Source organism: Pyrgilauda ruficollis, unplaced genomic scaffold, assembly GCF_017590135.1.
Source record: "Pyrgilauda ruficollis isolate IOZ18807 unplaced genomic scaffold, ASM1759013v1 scaffold36, whole genome shotgun sequence".
NCBI lineage: Eukaryota > Metazoa > Chordata > Aves > Passeriformes > Passeridae > Pyrgilauda > Pyrgilauda ruficollis.
Genome location: NW_024525045.1, coordinates 640,868 through 654,686, shown reverse-complemented (window position 1 = coordinate 654,686; position 13,819 = coordinate 640,868). Strand labels below are relative to the sequence as shown.

The window sequence follows — 13,819 nt, the reverse complement described above, 5'->3', positions numbered from 1 at the left end:
GCCACACCCACAGGGCTGAGACCCAGGAGGGAGCCTGGGTCAGACCTCTGCCAGGATGTGGGAGCTCAGGCATGGGTCTGGGAGCAGGTCTCCTGAAGGTGTGTGAATTTCTGGCTGTGAAATGATCTCTTGTTTAACTGGGACTTTGTCCTGATAAGGTGGCAGTAAGGAGTTACTAAATGCTGGTACTAACTACCCTCATTACCAGGAGCAAAAAGTGGGTAGGACTTCTGAAGTGGGTAGGACTTCATGATTTCCACATTAAGGCTCAGAACAAGATGTAATAGCTGTAGTTGAAATTACTCCATCTCTGCTACTTCCCACCACCCAAGGCAAAGTTATTTTTAACTCCAGGTTGCCTAAGGGATACTGCACAGTGAGATCATCACCAAGGGTCTTCACTTCACGGGAAGTCAGGGAAGAGAGAATCCTTCCTCCAGCCAGCTGGGACCAGACTGGAGCTCAGGTGTGTGCACCCCTACAAACTGACCCCTGCAGGCTCCCCAGCTCCTCCTGAGGGAGCAGAAGCTGTCACTGAGGCAGCCTTGAGAGTACAGAGGACCAGGTACCTGGCCAAGTCCTCTTTTGTTCTTTTCAGTTCTCAAAGAAACTTGGGCTGAAGCCACTCCAGGAGCTGCAGTGGCACCGTGCAGGCAGATCTTGAGCGCTCTGAGTCAAAAGGACAGTCATGCAAACCCAGAGGGGATTAGCTCTTAATGCGCTTCTCAGGGCAAACCCTGAAATCAGGGGATTGCCAAGATCCCAGCAGAACAGCTAGCCAGCTTTCTGCCCTCCTGACCACAAATCCACTGCCAAAGTCACCCAGAGTCAGGAAAACTCACACAGAAATGTTGGAACAGCTGTGGATGCACAGGAGCACCCCAGCCGTTGCCTCCCCATCACACGAAACCACACAGCTCCCCGTGACTTGCACTGCAGGGCAGCAGGACAGTCACATCTCCTTCAGCCCTGGCGCAGTGGCACAGCTCCAGAGCTCCCTGAGGCCACCTCATGGGAGGTTCAGGAGCCTCCAGAAGAAATGCCATGTACATATGAGTGCAGTTATCCCTGCTCAGCTTTATCCTTCTGGCTGGGAATGAACACGGTGCTGTTGAACACCTGCTATGTTTGCTCCCAGGGTCTCAGAGCTAAACTGAGATAACCTGGCTGTGCACTCAGTTTCCTCCTGTCCTGGGGTGGAAGAAGAAGTGGTGCAATGTCTGAGGTGGTTGTATTCAAAAACATAAAGAGCTTTCAGCATTCCTTTTCACAGACTGTTGTCTGCAGCACGGACAGGGGGAGAGAGCTCTCGCTTGCTTTTAGTTAGGTTTTTTTTTGCTAGCTGAGAAGTTCCCCGGACTGTGGCTTTTCTTTTGGAACTGATTGGCCCTGCTCTGGACTGAAACCCCAGAAAAACACCAGGAGCTCATACCTGTGGCCCACTGGGGCTCGGGATGCTGCATTCCAGCACCGGAGGCACTGATAAGAGATTGAGCAAGCCAAGCTACACACCATGAGAAGGACTTTCTGAATTTGCCATCTCTTCAGAACAGTGAGATGTTTTATTGTTTAATATTATTCATTTTTAATGGTTGGGAATACTTTGCTTGCTGAAGAAACAGGTTTTTTCCACTTTTCTCCAAGGAAATCTTTCCCTGAACCAATTGGGGGAGGGGCTGCTTGAATCTGCTTTCTAGAGGGACCCCTTTGGAAGTTTCCTCCCAAATTTGCCCTAAACTAGGACACCTCCATATCTAACCCCACTGATTTGTATTAAAACCCAGCAGTAAAATTGGGAGCTAGCATCCAAGGTGGAATTACATGATTTTTTTATGCTACTTAGCATCTTAAAAGCTAAATTTTAGACAACAAGAACTTCCCTTGTAAAGGCTTTTCTCTCTCTGCTGTGCCATCTGCAACAGACAGTGTTATCCAGGTGTTTTGCTCTGCTTTGCAATTCAGTCCTTGTGCCTGCTGGGTAGTTCATACTCATGTTTTGTCCTAGAGAAGAGTCCTTGTATTGGAAAACAAGGCAATATGCCCTGCACTCAAGAGGCAACTACCACTGCTGGGATTCTAGAGAAAATCAGAAAGGTCTGGAAACCAGCCAGTCTCTCTCTGGAATTTATTTGGGATCTGTCACTGACATGTTGTGTGCTACCCTGCTGAATCACTGCTACTACCCTCCCCTCTTCAGAGCTCAGTTTCCTTTCCTGATCCCTTAGGAATAATCCATAATAATCCTTTGTAATCTGCAAGAGTCCACTCCAAAAGCAGGTTTAAGAGCTGTGAATACACAGAGTGCAGGCATCTCTGTCACGAGATGCAGGACACAGCTGGTACTCCTACTTAAGTCTTGCAATGCCCAGTACAGACATGAAGGGCTCAAGACTGCGAATGAGCCTCTGAACGATGTGTGTGTGTAACAGGCATGAACCTCACCACTACAGAATATGAGCCTTCACCTTATATATTTCATAAATAAAGAGAGGGAGCCTCTGAATTTTGTTACCATTCATGTATACATTTATTAAGCCAAAGGAGTTTGATCATGTCACAGTATGTTACTAGCGCACATGAAATCTTTTCTTTTCAACTTCACTAACAATGGTCATTAATCACTTTTTATTTTTGCCTTTCAAGCTTAAAAAAATTTCCTCTTTCTGAATTCCTCATGAAAGGTTCTTTTTTTTTTTCCTTTTCTTTTCTTAAAGTACAAAACAAATGTTTCTCAGATATGTAAACAACCATCATGGAAATGAGACTGCTCCTAAAGTTAACATTATTGTTATGGATGTTCTGATAGATCTATGTCATGTGGCATGTATTTCAGCTCAGTGACTCCTTCAATGGAAGTTATTATTGTTATCATCACCTGTGCTGCAGTACTGGAGGCCTGGTCAGGGTTAAGACCCTTCTGTGCAAGCTGCTGTACAAATACTTGGCTGTAACTGAGGTCCCTGGAGAGAAGGGCAATCACTGTTGTGACTATAATCCTCTCTGCTCCATCTGCTCTGCAATGGAGCTCAAGGGAAGCTCCTCTCCAAGCTAACTCTGGAGTTCATGTTCAGATACTGGTGAAGAGAAGGGAAATGTCACTGCAGGCCAATCCTGACACCTGCAGTCCTGTGCGTAAAGCTGCTCACAGTTATGGGAATGCTCATATGAGTAAGAAACTGCCGTGGTTAAAGTCTGCAAGGTTGAGTCCCTGGGTCGTTGAACTCCTTTGCAAGAAAGCATGCAAGAAAAGCAGACTGGTTCCTTTTCTCTAAGGTTTCATCAGTATAATTCTAAGAGAGAAAGGGATGGGGTCAGTTGCTCAGTTTCAGCACCTTGAGCATTTTGAGTTCTGATCCCCAAATTAAAGAAGTCTCTGCTCTGCCTCGGGCTACTGTGACCAGGCCTGGAAAAGTCAGTTGGACATTCTTTGTCATGAGGAAGCAGTGGTTTGCCATTAGAGCATGGAGGGATTCTGTTTTATGGTGTGGAGGCTGCATCCTAGGCAGGAACTGTGAAGATTGTGTTTGGCCATCAGCAGAAATTATTCTGAAAAAGCTTCAGAGCAATTGCAGTTTAAATAATGATTACAGCTTCATATTTGAGGTGAAAAAAGAAAGGATTACATGAAATAAATAGCAAAAAAATAATTGTCCCTGCACAAACATAACATATTCCTGCCTATGAAACATCCCTTGCAAATTACTGCCTTTTAGGTTATGTCAGATATTTAAATGAACCCTTTAGAGCTAAAATACAGTACTCTGAAATGAGGTTAGAAAAATTTTAAAAGGACTAATGGGAAGTGTGTACAAAGCTCTCTTTAAAACAAATTTCCCACCTGGATAGCTTATGAGCGTGAGGCCTCAGTAGACGTAGAGCCGGTCTGCGATGGCAGCGGGCATGTGGGTCATGATCTGCATGCGCAGCCACCAGTAGTAATCCATGGGGTGGTAGCGGGTGTAGGGGGCCGTGGAGGTGAGCGCGTGCGCCACGCTCTCGATGACCGGCGAGGTGTCCCTGGAGCCGCTGTTGCAGTACGACTCCATCTTGCTGACCTGCTCGTCGAAGTACTTCCTGCCGTAGTCCTTGCGCACGATCTCGGGGAGCTCGTCCCACATCTTGTCGGCGATGGCTTTGATGCGCTCGGGGCTGTACAGGTTGGTGCCGGCGATGAAGTTGCCGGGCTCCACGATGCTGACCATGACGCCCTGGGGCTGCATCTCGTAGCGCAGGCAGTCGGAGAAGGCTTCCACGCCGAACTTGGTGATGCAGTAGGGTGAGCGGGCGGGGCTGCCCATCCGCCCCATCATGCTACTGATGTTCACCACACGACCTAGGCAGAGACAGAGCACAGCTGAGCTGTGGTACCTGGCCTGGAGCAGGTGCCTGGCACACACCACCCAACGCATTCCTGAACATGTATCCGCCCACCTGCCCACTGCCCGCTGCCTGGCAGACCTGCTCATGGCTCTGCCTGAGCAGTGCTGACCTAGGCAATGGCATTCAGGTTTGTGCTCCTTGCCTCATTCTACCTGAGGGAACAGGCACATGCTGACACACAAAGCTCAGTGCTCTGGGGAACACAGGAGAGGCTGGACAGAGCCTGCATGAGGGGAAACAGGATTGCTCAGCAGCAATTTGGACTGAGACCAGATAAGTAAAAGCAGGAACAAGTAAAGGCTCTGGCACCAAAGCTGAGCTTGTTTATTTGCAAATCAAAAACCAGTGGTGGCTCAGAGTGTCTGCTTCTCAAAATGGAATAGATTGCTCCTGTACCACCAACGGGCAGAGCAGCTTAAGTCCACTGCACTCTTCCATGTGACAACTGGGTTATGGCTCCAGGAACAGAGGTCTTTCTCCCTGCCAGAAGCCATCCATTTGGGCTGGGGAAAATGCTGGTAAGAGGCTGTGGAGGCTGTAGTCTAGGTAGAGGTTGCAGTTCTCTGCACTTTCTGCCAGGGCTCATTGCTAAGTTGTGTTAGAAAGAGAAACTTTGACCTCAGAAGTGGACAACCTTCCATGGTGGAAGAAGGGCTGCCCAGGCCACATCCAGCCCAGGTCTGCAGCACAGGGCAATATTGTTAATGCCTGTAGATGGGTCAAGAGTGAAAAATACTCTAATTTAGTCAGGCAGTAGGCCCTAGCACAGGAAAGCTTTTGACCCTTTATGCTGAGATCCATGCAAGCTCCAGGTTTGCATGCCTCTGCTGTACACCCCCCTCTTTTCCTACATCACAGTCTCCCAGAGTAACAGTGCAAAATAACAACTTCCCTGCAAGAAGTTTTTGCACTGCTGCTGCCCACCCTGCCACAGCTGATATCTATATAGCAGGGAGGAATGCTCCTGGCACTGTAATTTATTGTGAGCTGCAGTTTCTTTCAGGTAAAAGAAGATATAATAGATTAGATCTTGTGTGGGATGTTGCAGGAGAAGGCAGCACATAGGGGAAAGAGAAATAACGGGTTTTCAGGCCTGCTGCCCTGCTGTGTAACTCAGAGAGGTGAGGCAATCCGTGTGTCTGCTGGGGACACATTCTATCTGTGAGGGCAGGAAGGTGTCAATGGTGCAGAAAGAAGTGCCATAGACCTTCTGGCCTCTAACACAGCAAGATGTGGCAGGATGAGGGACCTGCTACAGGGAGAGCCAGTCAGGAGCTCTGCCACTCACCCTTTGACCTCCGGATGAGCGGGAGGAAAGCCTTGGTGGTTCGCACGGTCCCCCACAGGTTCACTTCAGCTACCTCCATGTAGGTGTCCATGCTGGTGAATTCAACTTCCCCAAATGTGGAGATCCCAGCGTTGTTAACCAGCCCCCAGAGCCCTACAAGACAAAATCAAGCACCATTAGTTGTGCTAGTAGGTTATTGAACCACCAGGTTATTGAGCTTTTCATTATGACTTGTGATGGTGAAGACCAGAGAGAAGAGAGTCCAGAGTGCACTTCAGTCTCCTGAGAAAATAGAACCACCATGGAGATCTGCCTGTTCCACCCAACACTGCAGCCACAAAGTACTGTGAATGAGGCTTCCCAGGAAGTTCTGAGCCAGCAGAGAACTTCAGCCTTGTCTTAGCTGTTCTCCTTGCCACTCTTTTTTTATCCATCATAGTTTTTTAAAAGAAGCAAAATATACAATGCAAATAATAAGAAAAATAATGACCTTGTAAGAAACAAAAGACTAATTCTTTCAAAGTAAAAACACTTCTGCTACCATAAGAACTGCAGTGTGTGCAGTGCTAGGAAGGAGGGTGTAGGCATGGGTGAGCATGCATGCCATGGCCTCTCGCTTTTATTCTGCTGCAACCAAAATGGCAACAACTGAAGCTACCCACTAATTTGGCAATAAAAAGAAAGATTAAAAAGGAATTTTAAATAAAATTAACTAATTTCATATAATATTCTAATTGTACAGGAAACATGCTGAGAAAAGTCTGAGAAAGGCTTCTGTCACTTAGAAAAACTCACATTTATCTGTTGACTGACTGTGTCCAGATCTGTGTTATCAGAAAAAGCCCAAGAAAGGCAACTTCATCCTGGCCTGTGCTTGAGAATACAGAGCTAGAAAACTTAATTTATATAGAAAATCCATATGTAAAAATTAAATACAAAGAAAATCAAAAGAAATTGGTTTGCAAAATCCAAACCAAAACATTACTGGTTGTTCTGCTTTAAAACAACCTTCTGTTGAATGTGGATATCCTTTAGGAGAAAAATGTACTTCAAAGGGTGGAAAGGTTTCAGAAATGTATGAGCAAAGGCAATTTTCACAGTACTGGAGCAGAATTTGCTGCACACCTCAGTAGAATGAAGTAAGCAGGCGAAGAAAATCAGTACAGCTACCCCCTGAACTTTAAATGGTAGTATCTACAATAGCATTAATGATACCCAGCTGGCTTCATGGGAAATTCTTTGCAAAACCTCTCCATTTCCTTTGCCATTTGAAAGAGTGGGGGACACATTTCCATTGTTAATTCCCAATCTTTGGGCACAGGGCAGGTTTTATGACAGAAAGGGAGTCACAATAAACTTCAGTTCACAGGAACAAAGTACTAATCCCAGAGCCTTGAACACCACTCTGGGTTTAGCCAATGTCCCTACAGGAGCTAGTGGAGAACAAAGCAGTTTTCCTTGTAGATGCTGTATGAAGTGGGAAGCTCCTTTCCGATATGATACAATATTCAAACAGGCCATTTGCTCTTCCCTGCTGCTCCTCAAAGATTCATGTCCTTCAATCACATGCTCAGCTTTTGAAATACGCCCTGACAACGCTGTCAGAGCCCAGCCAAGGAAGCTCCTGTCCCCCCTACTGCCTCAGAGCCCATTGCATACACTCACCTTTCTCTGGGTCCTCGAGGCTGTTTTGCACATGCTCCACTGCCCGGTCCATTTCTTTGCTGTCACAGACGTTGAGCTGGACAGTTCTCATTCGATCACTCTTCATGGCATCCAGCTCCTTGGAGCCACCCTCTCCCTTGTCCTAGAGGGGAAGAAAGTGCTCGTTTCAGTCTGGCTAAAGAGCTTGTGCAGAATATCAAATGCCTACCAACTATTAAATCAAGCAAGAGTGCACAGGGCAGTCAGAATATTCAGGACAGTCCTGCAGCCCTAGGAAGAAGGGGAGCAGACAGGACTGGTCCTGCAGAACACCATTCCTCAAGCATCTCCATCTGACCATGAGTCCTGTACCAAGTCAGCTGGTACAAACTGCTTCAACCACCAAGAAAGCAGCCAGAGGTGCATCTTGCTGCAGCAAGGCACCCAGCAAGCACCCCCTGCTCAGTACAAGCTCCTGAGGCCAAGTTATGTCCCACTGCTGCAGTGGTGGGAATGTGGTGCCATCCTCACTTGGTTTGACACAGGGCACAGCAACTCACTTGGGGGTGGTTATGGTGTAAAATAGCCAGCAAGGGGCTGCACATCTACATTGCACGTGCTTGTTGGTGACACTCCCAGCTTTGGGAGCAACAGTCCAAGAAGAGGGACTGCTGCCCACTGCTCTCTCCCTTCAGCTGATCTATACACAGGTTTCCAGGCAGTGGAAGCCATAACTACTGCCTCCAAAGGACTGCTACAGAGTCCAATACTCAAGAGCCTGGCCAGTCTGTTTGCTGGCAATTCACCCAGGCATCTTCTCTGGCATCTTACTCTCTTCTCTGCCTCCCCCTATCAACTTTTTCTCACTCTTATTTCCCATCTCCATTCCTTTTTTCTCAGCTCAGAACAACAGCTTCCCCCAGTACATTCTCTCACAGCTCAGCAAATCAACTGCAGCCAGCCCCTGAGGTACTTCCACAGGGGCCAGACATTGCTGCCATGCCCAGAGCTCAGCTTTGCAGTGGTGAAGCCTGGCCTTGGTGCTTCCAGTACACAGACACAGGATGTCAGGATGAGATTGGGACTATAGCTGAATCATTTCCATTGTTATAAGCTACTGGACTGTGCCGGCCAATCCAGAGTACTTTTGTACAGGATGGTGAGATATACCTCTGAAAATGATCCGATTTTGAGAACATTCCTGTCTTTACTATAAGAATATACTTCAGTATCATCCCTCATTAGAAGTCTGTTACTCCCAATTATCAGGCTAGACATGGAACATTTCCACAGGATCATCTATGATGACATCTGCTCAGCTCTTCCTCCCCTACTGTTCAACCTTCTAGGTAGCCTCGCTCACTGTGTCTGCATCAGCAGGCAAGCATCAGAGTGCCCTTCACTCCTGACAAATAAGGGGTTTTGTTTTCCTCTGAGCTGGAACAGGCCAGTACTTCATAGCAGGCCTGTTTCCTGACTGCTGAATGACATTAGATTGCTCTGAACACCTCAAGCCACAGGCACTCCCTGTCAGAGGTCAGCAGGCAGTTGTCAATGAGATGGAGCTTGTCTGCAGTCTGGGCCCAGGCTGCCCATCTGTTTCTCAAGAGAGAGTTCCCTTCAGAGACCATACCTTGGATACCACATGAAGGTGGCCATACAACCCTGTCTCTGTGCCACTTGTCTTCCAAAAGTCCTTTTCCTGGCTCCTCTCATTCCTGCACTTATATACTGCGCTCAGAGACATTTCACTAACATAACTACCTGACATCTCCTGTCTTCTCCTCCATGCTTCCATATTCCATCACAGACTGTTAACACCAGTTAGTGTTTGTCCTTAAGAGAGGGCATCTACTGCTCTCTATTCCTAGGGAAGCATACTGCTTACAGAAGGGAGTGGTTAGAAGTCTCATGTGCAGTTTGATGGCAGTGTTAAGAGTGACTGAAAAGAGTTTGGTGCTAAGTTTGTTGCTCACTCAAAAGCACTGTGGTGCCAAAGCAGTCTATATGGCAAAGCATTGGAAAGCATACAAGTGGCAAATGTGGGAATGCCATCAGGGAATCAGCAAATGCAAACATGCAAGTCTCTTGAAAACAGCACATATTGCTAAAGGAAAGAAGGAAAATGAAGCCCAGGTCCTTCTTTCCCTGATCCCAGTTCTATGAGGTGCTACAAAATCTCTGGGTCATACCAGCCTTAGGGCCTCACAGCTCTGCTGGGACCTCCACAGCATCTTCTTCCTCAACCCTGACAGGATTGGCTCTGCAAGCCAGCTCCCTCCTGCCCTCCCACCCACGTGCAGCTGGGTGCTTGGACAGGGACTCCTGGGGCTGGGCTTCTGGCCAAGAATTGCACTCTGAATGTTAGCCCACACCCACAAGGCCATTCCCTTGGCTTTCAGCAAGGGCAGATGGGAGATGTTTAAGTCAGGCACCTGGTGACTGTGTGTCCTGGCAGAGGATGCAGCCTGTCCCACAATCCCCAGGCCCATATACAGCAGTGAAAGGATCTTCTCATGCTACAGCAGAAGACCAGTACATCTCTGCTGCCAGCCCCAGGGCACACTGTCCCTGTGGCAAGCAGGCCCAGCTCTTGCACACTGTAAAAGCACATTGCTGCCTTGCCTTTCTCTTTCCATGGTCACTCTCTGTGGCTCCTGGGCTTCAGCTTGCATCTATTTCAGTGTGTTCTTGGTCTCTAACACCCTGTGGCTCTGAGCACTCCTGTGGAGCCCTGCAGTGGCCAGCCTGTATGCCAGCTTGCTCAGAGGACCTCTGCCTTCTCATTCACCTGCAAGCCTCAGCACGCACAACAAAGCAAACAGGGGTTCCACCACACTCCTGACAGCAGAGACAAACATCACATATGTCCAGTGGTAACAGATATGGATGGAAAAATACCTTCTTCGTCTTGTGTCAGCTGGCTTCTCCATGTATTAACCAAAGAGGTAAAAATAAAACAGCTGCAGCATGAGTGTTCATTGGATCCAGTCTACCACTGTCTTTTGGCAATGCAGCATCAACACAACTCTCACATGAGTATATTTGCCACTGAAAACATTAGGAAGTAACTGTGTGTGAAACAGCACACTATTAGCACAGATCCATCCTCGGGCTCCCCTCAGTCATGACTCTACACTCCTCTCTCATGTTTCCTTTAGTTAAATTCAGGTGCTCAGGATCTGGCCACTTCAGGAAATCTTTCCTAATAAAGAGTCAGCACTGCTCACACTTTTAATTTGCAGTAAGGACATGGCATTCCTAAGAACTGTGCATGCCCTGAGGACACAGTGGCTCCCCAAGCAGCAGTCTGCTCCTGATGTGCAGGTGTGCTGTGAAAAACAAACCCATGGAAGTGAAAAATCAGCTCAGTCTCCTGGAGTTGTTTTTGTTCTACAGAAAGTATAATGGCCTGAAGACACAAGGGAGGCCACTCAGCTATCTAAGGAGCTTTGGCATTTTCCAGTGTATTCTGATGACAACTGCTGTTACCATTCTTGGCATGGCCACACAGATTTTGGAAAATGGTGTGTGAGTTGAGCTAAAGAAACAATATTTAATTACAGAGTAATACTGCAAAGCTTTCTGCTGATTTTTCTGTGAGGAAGTAAATATTGATCAAAGTCTAAAAGACTTCTGGCATGCTACTACACATCAGCTCATGTTGAAATTGTCAGAGGCCAAGATTTTCCATGAATATGCATTCAGCAGAAAAAGTACTGAAGACAACAAAAATAGAAGGAAGGCTTCAGTAACTGTTAGGTATATCCACTGAAAATTGTGCCTTTTTAGCAGATTAGACAGAAAAAATGAAACCCATGAGTAACTTTGCAACTCTGAAGTTTTTGGCTTCTGTCAATATAGAGGCAGGCTATTACTCTAAACAGTGTTTTTAAAGTTTGCAGTGTTCTTATATTCTCTAATGTTGATCTTCAGTTGAGTAGAAACATTTGTCAAAAAAGTACTTATCTACTCTCTGTCTTGAGCCCTTTTAAAAGAGCAGTTTGTACCAAGTGTCCTGTTCTGCTGTGACGCCTGCAGAGGGAGCCCGGGTTAACAAATAAATCTTTAACCCAACACTGAGACACAAGACAGAGCTATCGAGACAGACACCTATTTTGAAAAAATGCAGTAGAAACAAATTACTAATTTAAGCAAAACTTAGTAATAATGCAAAAAAAAAAAAAAAGAATAGTAGAAAGTCAGATAACATTAAAGAATACTTGGCAAATTCTCTTCAAGTAGTATCGGTATTCAAGATACGTTTATAGTGAAGAGTGAGTTAAAAGATTAGATCAAACTAACTGACCCACCCCAGGATATCCTGAGGAGTAAGTTTGTTTCTGTTAGGAAATGGCCGTGCAGCTAAAAAAAGTGCAGTGCTTCATAAAGAGAGACTAAAACTCTCTCCTGTTCTCCATGACCATCAATACTTTGCCACACCAAGTTCTCCTTCAGAGCCTATCAAGGCTGTGTCACTAAGCTGTTTGTGGCCTGATTCTTCTCTCATTTGTACTATTGGGACTTCATCACCTACCCAACTATCTCAGGAGACCCCCAGTACACACCATGGCATGGCTCTGCTTATGAATATAGAAAAATATGCTCAAAACACATGCCATAAAATCACTGGTGGTTTGGTGTATTTCCAAATTAATCAAAATAAGCCCTGCATAAATATATACAGAGTGAGAGCAGGGCCAAAGGTCCAGACTACAGCCTGACACCAAACTTTGCTTATGGTTAAGTCTATAAAATTAGATTTGGGATTCCAGTTCATCAGACATGGAACAGACCACAAGACTTAAATAAGAACCTCCTTAGGTACCATTCAGTCCTGGTTCTCCTCTGTGAAATTCAAGCACCTGTCTCTTTCCCTTTGGGGTACCAACCACCCTCCCTCTCCTTGGCAGAAAGCTGTGCAGAGTGGAGAGGGAAGACTGGAGTTGCTATGTGTCACTGCACGTGCCACAGGTGAAGAACAGCTTTTGTTTTCCCTACCTTTTGCAGGCAGCCAGCATAAATAATGAAACCTTTGTCATGCAGGTGCTTGGCCAAGGCAAATCCAAATCCTGAGTCACAGCCTGTTATAAGCACAGCTCTGCTGCCAATCTGCAAAACAAACCAGAACAAAATGCACTGGAATTGAGCATTTGATATCAGTGATTTGCAGTGCACAGAACAAGTCACATCCTTGGCCAGGAGCACTCTGTTCCAGCGATGTTCTCTACACTCACTGACTCCTGCCACCCAGTGCCTCCTGAACACAAGGAATGACATTTTCATACCAAGTTCACTCCAGTGAGGCAGGATCACTGCCCTCCCAACATGGAGGAGTTCAGCACCTCTGGCTTCCAAGGCAAACAGGCCAAGCAAACCACCATGCTCTGGCAGTTCACATCCATTGTGAAATCTGAAAATACAGCAGACAGTTCCCAAGACGTATTTTCCCTTCATCATGAACTGTTCCTGTATGTTCAAAGCAGGCAGGAGACCACTCTTGTGTACATGTAGCCCATAGGGCATGGAGAAGACAGTTTGACTGAAGAAAGGATATAGTTTAATCTTACTGACTGCTCACTTATCTTTCTCTCTCTAGCACCTAAGCCCTCTAGAGCTGGGTTCTAAGAGCTAAGAAGATTCAAGTGAGGTTAATATATGAAATTAGGACCAGTAGGTCATCACTCTGTCTGGTTGGGCTTTTTTGGCCTTCCTATTTTTCCAGTTTACAATTTAAGTAGAAGTGTATCTCCTTCCCTCTCCAAATTCCTTTTTCTAACCCAAAGACAGGCAGCAGTTCAATAAAAAGCAGTTAAATAACAAGCTAAAATGGTGCATCAGACAGCCCAACAGCAACAATTGCACATCCAAGGTGCTGCTGTGGGTGTGATTACATAATAATTGCCTGCAATTCACTCCGACTCATCTCTTTTAACAAGCTATAAATTTGGCTTTCCCCAGCATACTCAAGGACTGATCAGGGTGGAAGCTGGGTGGAAGCAGCAAAGGCCTCCCACACTGGAAGCCCAGCAGTGATGCAAGGATCACATCTGCATTCCTCCAAAACTCTGTTCCACAGCTATGGAGCAAGTTGTGCATGCTCTAGCACGGCTACAGTGCTGAGTTCTGTGCACAAGACAGACAAGATGACAAAACATTCCCCTCCCTTTTGCCTGGCACTACTCCTGGCAAGTCAGTATCTTCAAGGAGAGGGCTGCTGAAAGGGGCCACTCTCTAGATGAAGTGGTGAGGACACACTGATTTATTTACATGTCTGTAAACAACTACCCTCCAGAAAGAGTGCTTTATTAAGAATTTGTCATGCTGATTCCCTCCACTGTAAGGTAGAACATTTAATCTGCTGAGTTCCAAAAATAGAAAAAACCCACTTGTATGATTGTTTATTTCCATGCTTAGCAGCACATACTGTGCTACGTCAATGGAAGATCGGTGCTAGGAAAGAATGTGGAGTATGCTTGAGAGGTCCAGCTTGGAGTCTTTCTGGCA

The 13,819-nt window shown here is 46.3% G+C and overlaps 1 protein-coding gene across 3 annotated transcripts in view; it reads right to left on the bottom strand.

Annotated features, from left to right (window-relative positions):
- Positions 1-2,503: 2,503 nt before the first annotated feature.
- Positions 2,504-13,819, bottom strand: part of BDH1 (3-hydroxybutyrate dehydrogenase 1) — a 15,948-nt gene continuing 4,632 nt past the window's right edge. For all 3 annotated transcript variants that reach the window (XM_041475605.1, XM_041475607.1, XM_041475606.1), the window contains exons 4-7: positions 12,314-12,424; positions 7,334-7,475; positions 5,669-5,821; positions 2,504-4,333 (exon numbers count right to left, since the gene is read on the bottom strand). In XM_041475605.1, the coding sequence (XP_041331539.1) occupies positions 3,864-4,333; positions 5,669-5,821; positions 7,334-7,475; positions 12,314-12,424 (876 nt within the window). In that variant the 3' untranslated portion in view covers positions 2,504-3,863. The remainder of the gene's footprint in view (positions 4,334-5,668; positions 5,822-7,333; positions 7,476-12,313; positions 12,425-13,819) is intronic.